A 7393-nucleotide genomic window follows, 5' to 3' on the forward strand; every position below is an offset into this window, starting at 1 on the left:
CACAGATAGGAAACTAAAACAGGACCCATTTCAATGATATCATAGGTAACACATTAGTAAATAAGAAAAGTTTTTAAGATTTCATAGTTTGTACAACATTACTCATGGAGAAAGATGAATTTAATAAAGGCAATTACTAAATCAAGGCTCATTATAATGTCACTTTTCTTAAGAAGTAATTCACACCAATCAACTCATTAGATTGGATTCAAAATAGTTTCTAATTAATTCCCACCGACACGCAGAAAAGTCCAACATTGCCATTTCAATAACAAAGAAGTGGCTCAACTATAAAATTAACAAAATATTTTCTGCTGCGAATTGGATGCCTATTAAAAAATCTGTAAGTTTTAATAGAATGCCTATTCTGATGTGTCATGTAATAATCAAAGTTTGAAAACTGAAACAGAATCTACTTTAATGATGTGATATGTGCAACATCAGTTTGTAAGATTTGGTAGTTTGTATTGCATTTTTTTTTTTTTTTTTGCTCATTGAATTTTTGTGGACTGCACCACTCCTTGGAATAAGATGTAGGCCTTCTTGGCAACATATACACAAGAGAGAGAGAGAGAGAGAGAGAGAGAGAGATTCAATTGTTCTCTTTCTCCAATGCTTTATGGCCATTTGTGGGTTAAACGGCTTAACATAGTTTAACATTTTAAAATTTCAGTTTTGGATTAGATAAATATAACTAAATAATTCTATTAGTGTTTTATATTTGGTCACAATATCAGATCGGCAGGAAAATTAGCAAAATAGTAATTACTTTTGCTGTATGTTACATAGTGAATTTCATTTTTTGTGTTTTGAGTAATCTTATTTTGTCTGAAAACGCTGAGAAGGATTGTGATAATGTTCTTTAGTAGACTACAAGAAGTTCCTATAAGCCCTTTTTGGCAAATCTTAAGTCACATCCCCCGTCTCCGACATGCCTTTCCATAAGGAATTAACTGTATGAAAAGAAAATGAGATTTTTATCACAATTAGTTCAAGAAAATTTGGTCTTGTTAGTGTTCGCTATTATTTTTGCACTGTTTATAGCACATTGATTTGCTATTCTTCTATTACCGGCAACTTAAATATGTCTTTGATAGATGAATTGAGGTGATATTTGACATTAGCGTGGATTAAAGATTGTAACTTGTATGGTTTGGCTCTTAATCCATCCTTGCTTTTATTTTATCTTACAGGTTCTGAGCTTCTTGATGGCTGAAACAATTGCTGTAATAGGAGCAGCAGCAGGAGTAATGCAGGCTGTGTCCCAAGCTAAGCCAATATTTTGGGATCCACTCATGACCAAAGTCAACCTTTTAGAAAATGTAGAGATTCATTATTATTTAAATGATGCAGTCAACAATCTAGTTTCTGTAAACATGAATTTCAAGAATGAAGTCGAGAGAAATAAGATGAAGAAGCCATCTGAAGCTTACTTGGAATGGAACCACAGGGTGATGAAGATTGAAGAAGAAGTGAAAGAATTGGTAGCCAATTATAAAAAACCCAGCAAACGTTTTGGCTTTCCCTCTCGTTCAGGTTTCAAAGAAAAGATGAAAAAGATGTACAAAAGAGTAATCAATCTTCGAGATGAGGGCGATCAAATTAGAGGGAAAATTTTGGTTAATCGACCACCAGAAACTGTTGTGAATATGAGGCCACCAGATATCAAAAAATTTGAAACACTTCAAAAGTCACTAGAACAAATATTGAATCTGCTGAAAGGCAACAAGGTTAAAGGGATCAGAATCCACGGGCCACTAGGGATTGGGAAAACAACCATAATGCTCAACTTGAATAACCACGAACAAGTTGCCAAAATGTTTGACATAGTCATCTGGCTCAAACTATCAAAAGAGGGGAGCAAGGAAAATTTGAGCAGGAAGTGTCTACAACTGGATATTGTGCAAAGACTACAACTCAAGGTGGGAGACACTAGTAATGCTGATGAAGTTTCCCAAAGAATATTAATGGAGTTGAAGGACAAGAACTACTTGTTACTTTTGGATGATGTCAAGGATGATATCAATTTATATGAAATAGGGATTCCTTATAGCAACAATCGTAGCAAAATAGTATTGACGACTAGGCTGCATCATGTTTGTTCCTCAATGGTGAAGAAGGAAATTAAGGTGACATATTTATCTACAGATGAGGCATGGAAGATGTTTCAAGATGTTTTAGGAAGCCGAAAACTTTTTGAAAATCCAGAAATTGGGCCACTTGCATGGTGAGTGTGTAGAGAGTGTGGTGGACTTCCACTCTTGATTGAAAAAGCAGCAAATACTTTCGAATTGAAAAATGACATGTACCTTTGGGGTGAGGGATTGAATAGTTGGAGGATGTGGCCTGAAAAAGAATGCCAAGGCATTCGAGAAATGTATAAACTGTTGAAATTTTGTTATGATGACTTGGATGAGGACCGACAAAAGAAATGCTTTCTTTATGGTGCATTATATCCAGAAGACATTGACATAAACACAAATTCTTTGTTGGAGTGTTGAGCAGCTGAAGATCTCCTTGGCAATGATCATGGCAAAACAAAGACTAGTGTCATGATTGCACGCTGCATATTGAATCGCCTTATGAATGTGTCATTACTTGAGGAAGGTAAGAGTGAGAATTACGTTACAATGCACAAATTCATGCAACAGGTGGCCTTGTATATAGCAGAAGATGATCCTGAATGCAAATGTCTTGTACAAACAAATAGATCATTAAGAGAGGCCCGAGATGTGAAATCTTGGAGTGACAAAAATAGGATCTCCTTGGGTGACAATGAGTTGGTTTGGTTACCAGATTCCCCTTGTTGTACCATGCTTTCCACACTCTTCTTGCAAAAAAAAATTGGATCTGACCAAAATCCCTGAGTTATTCTTCAAACATATGAAAAATCTTCGAGTTTTGGATTTATCTCATACTGGAATAATTTTGTTACCATCATCAATATCAATGTTGATTAGTCTCAAAAATCTATATTTAAATGATTGCAAAGATTTAATGGAGCTCCCTTCTTACATTGGTGAACTTGCTCAACTTGAAGCACTTGATATTCGGGGGAGTGGAGTCAATAATATACCACCTCATATTGAAAAATTGATCCATCTAAGACGTTTGCTAGTATCCTTCACCAAGTTGAGAAATGGAAATGCCACTCAAGAGGTAGCTTTTGGTTACAATATGATATCAAAACTATCTAGATTAGAAGAATTGGTCATTGATATGAAATCACCTGTGCAGTGGTCCAATGAGGTGGTAGAAAATATCATAAAAGAAATGGCTTCATTGAAAGAATTGAAGATTTTGAAGTTTTGCATTTCCAACAAGGTTGTAGATTTCATGAAGCTAGTGAATATGAATCTCCGTATATGCCTTTCTGAAGCAACAAGTCTTCATAGTTTTATGGAAAGAAGTTCAAGGAGAAATATCCAAAGAATCATGTTCTTTCAAATTTTCATTGGTTGCCAAAACTTAGAACATCCTGAAATTCCTGACTTCGTCAAGTATGAAAGGAATATCAAATATTGCAATGGTGCAGGAAGCAATTTTCCGACTCTTGATGTTCTTGCTCGAGCTAATGCATTTGAATTGGTCAACCACAAGGGTATCAAGCATCTATCAGACTTTGGAATTGCAAGCTTGAAAAAGGTCTTAGGTTGTCTGGTTGAAAGTTGTGATGCAATTGACGCAATAGTGGGTACAGTGGACAGTGCAGATCCAGTACTACCGAACTTAGAGGACTTGTACATAAAGAATTTACCGAGGTTGGAAAGCATTTGTAAAGGCCCAATGCAACTTGGAAGCCGAACCAAATTAACAACTCTACATCTGACAAGCTGTCAAATGACGGTCAAGATTTTTCCTCTAGGCATAATGCAACAACTTCATGAACTCCAGTATTTGAGAATTGAAAAGCGCCAAGAAATTGAAGAAATAATTGCAGAATCTGACACGGTTGGAAATTTGAATTTACTGCCAAAGCTAAAGGAACTGATTCTCCTTGAAATGCAAAAATTACGAAGTGTTTGGGCAATTGAGTCACTGGAGTGGAGATCCTTAGAGAAGATTGGGATTTTGAACTGTTCTGTTTTGTTTAAAGTACCTTTCAACAAAAAGAATGCAGCAAAGCTGCAAACTATTGAACCAGAGCAGCAATGATAGGAAGCATTGCAGTGGCAGAATGATGAGGTCAAAGAACGATTTCAAAAATTATTTACCTTCAGGTGATGTTTCAATCTTTAAAATCTTTCATCTGCATATTTTGTACAGGTCCTTGCCAAACTTTAATTTCTCCAAAGTCCATAGATCTCGCAATGAGGCTACTCTCTGAAGATGGTCGTATGAGCTTTCTGGCACGACCCAATCTCGGCAAGGCAACTCCCGCCAAGAGGGCGCACTTCTACGCTATAACACCTACACACAATAATCACCTGTATAATTCTTATATCCCATCACCAATAGTGCATAAGACCCTCCGACTGGCCAACATATATGAGATGATCCATTCAAAGACAAAAATATCATCATGCTACTAAGATAATTTCCATGCACCACTACTCCCAAAAATAAATCATACTATTCGTGAATTTATCAACACATCCAACTTCACAAAGCAAATATTTACAATCAACCAACTCCATGAAACAAAGGATAAAACTGCATCTTAGAGTGACTCTAAGCAACACCTCAACTACCAAATGTTTACATTTGATCCTCCAGAAACTCGAATCTTCCAAGTTGAGGCGAGCCACACAAAAGTCTAGGAATCTGAAAAAAATTTAATTAAAAAAAAATGAGCTAGAACCCAATGAGTATACCAATCACATGGAGTTATAAAGCTTGCTCCTTCCAATTGGGTTCAAAAGAAGATAATAAACACGAGCTTGATTGGACTGAAATTTATAAAAATTGAGAAAATTTTGCACAAACCGTTATTAAGATTTTTCCAAAGAATCCCATAATGCAGGAAAAATACATTTGAATAAGGAAAGTAAACAAAAATACAACTTTTCAATACATTAAGATTTCATGTCCATCATACGAACCACTACATAGCCTTAGGGTCGCGTTACCTCGCGACTTAGGTGGTGACGGTATCGTTACCCAAAACATAACCATAGCAACATAACTCATGTCATCGTAGCACTTCAATTCTCATTTCAATATTTCGGTCCCCAGGACCCCTTATGTACAACGACCCTTATGGTCCTTGAAACATTTCGGTCCCCAGGACCCCTTATGCATTTCAGCCCTTGTGGCCTCAAAGGCTATATTCGGTTATATGACCAATAAAAAATAATCACTCTCGCATGACGTTTCATTGTCATTTAATCATCATCATGATAAACTTTGAAGGAATCAACTTGAATAAATTCTCATAAAAAATTAGTGCTTCATTATACAAATAAAATCATATATTTATTTAAACTCAACATTTGACCTCAATAAATTTATCGATTTTCTTCTTATACATATATTATGATGAAATGTGTTACTTCCTTTGATTCAAAAATATTTTCAAACTTTGTATTAAAGATAGAGATAAGGTAAATTTCCATGGTAAGTATACTTACCTCAAAAAAAAAAAAAAAAAAAAAAAAAAAAAAAAAAAAGCAAAAGCGTAGATTTGAAACTCTACGAATTAATTCCCAAGAGGTGTAGAGACGCCTTCCTCCATTCCTCACAATTAGTAAATGGGATCTAAAATTAAGGAAAAGCTTTCAATGAAAATTACATCTACAAAATTGATCCTAAATAAGACATACTATGGAATGACAAGCTAAAGAACTCCTCCAACTTCAAGTCACCCAAACAAACAACTTACCCAATCTCCACAACACCCATCCTTTGTACATTTTTGAGTTATTAACCTTTTTAAATATCCAACCAATTTATATGCACAATACCACCATCAATTAAACCACAAAAGTCAAAAATCAACATTTTCATAAACTCAACAACTTAGGTAAAACCACTTTAATCATTAATAAAATTCCTCCAAAATCATTTATAGAACATAGAGATATTAAATCCACCATTTATCAAATCAATTTCAACATATAAATTTCCTAACACCAAAATTCCCAATTTTTACAACACACTCAAATCTAGATTAACCCAAATCTCAATCTCCAAAATGACCATCAAATTGATCATTAAACGAATAATTTCATGAATATAATAATTCCAACACTCTTCTTTCTTTGTTTTATAAAACATAAATTTAAGCTATAAAGCCCTTTCAAATATTTACATGAAAGAAATTTAAATCGAGATCAAACTAATTTTTGATTCTCAAATATAAATTATAATTTATATTCAAATTTGTCCAAATTTAGATTTAATTTGTTTTCTCCATATTAGACCAAAATTCAAATCCATAAGCCTTTTAAACATGAATTAATTAAAGTATTAATCTTGTAGAGTTTGCCCATGCATGTAACAAAGAGGCTTAATTTTATGCAAGATTACATCATCAAACCCAAAATAATTATTTTCCATAATCATTAACCTAATTCATTTGCATGTGCCAAATCTTTAATAAACCCTTGTTGCATGTAATTTATAGAACTTAATCCAAGAATAATTCTCTAAATTGAACCCAAATCTAACAAATGAAAAGAATCATAACTCATGTTTTTCAACCTAACTTGATTCAACATTCAAAACCCAATTTCCTATCAAATTACTTCTTAATTTCAACTTTTAGCTAAATTATTTATAAAGTCTAAGCTTCAATTTCTTACCTAAACTATTCAATGGTTGGATTTCTTGAGTCCCCATATAATTTCCAGCAAAAAGTAATTCTCTTCTTCAAAGAAATTGAGCCATCTCTCCCTCTCTGTTTTTCTCTCTCTCGGTGCTCTCTCTCTGCCTTTCTCTTTCCCACGGTTTCCTTAGCAGAACTTTTGAAGTCAAGAGCTAAGCACACTTGCCCTCCTTTTTTATTCCATGCCCTATTATTATTATTATTCTTATTCCTCCAGCCAAAGAATGGCTCCAGAACTCTCCCTAACTTCATTTCATCTCCATTTTTATTTTGTTTTGTTTTTTTAATCTTATTTAATTGATTAGGACAGGTTTGGCACATCATTACACATTAACTTAATTAAACCACAATTAACCATATTTAATCATGATCGATAAATTTCTACATAGCTCAATTAGTCTAATTGACTTCAATTAAGGCCCAATTAATTATATTTAATTTTTATCATTCTGAATCAGATTTTTTTAATCAAACTTCCAAAGGCTCCAATTATTAAATTGAACTTATTATCATCATCAATTTTGATTTATAAAACCATTTAGCCCTTCAATTTCTAATCAGACTCCTAATTTCCGTCAATAAATTAAATATTCAAATTGGACACCCCATAAATAAATTTAATTCGTA

General features: G+C 33.8%; 1 protein-coding gene and 1 long non-coding RNA gene across 2 annotated transcripts; one reads left to right on the plus strand and one right to left on the minus strand.

The window, feature by feature from the left end:
• The first annotated feature begins 931 nt into the window (after nt 1-931).
• LOC145819171 (disease resistance protein RPS2-like) lies at nt 932-4155 on the plus strand. Its single transcript, XM_082913130.1, has 5 exons — nt 932-955; nt 1194-2227; nt 2333-2445; nt 2506-2607; nt 2993-4155. The coding sequence occupies exons 1-5, from the start codon at nt 932-934 to the stop codon at nt 4153-4155; spliced, it is 2436 nt and encodes an 811-aa protein (XP_082769256.1).
• Nucleotides 4156-4523: 368 nt separating this feature from the next.
• On the minus strand, nt 4524-6958 carry LOC145819711 (uncharacterized). The gene is made up of 2 exons (XR_014360478.1): nt 6744-6958; nt 4524-4764 (listed from the first exon to the last, which is right to left on the minus strand). It is a non-coding gene; the product is annotated as an uncharacterized LOC145819711 (long non-coding RNA).
• Nucleotides 6959-7393: the final 435 nt, after the last annotated feature.

Source organism: Camellia sinensis, chromosome 2 (genome assembly GCF_055761805.1).
Source record: "Camellia sinensis isolate YWXY chromosome 2, ASM5576180v1, whole genome shotgun sequence".
Classification (NCBI taxonomy): Eukaryota; Viridiplantae; Streptophyta; class Magnoliopsida; order Ericales; family Theaceae; genus Camellia; species Camellia sinensis.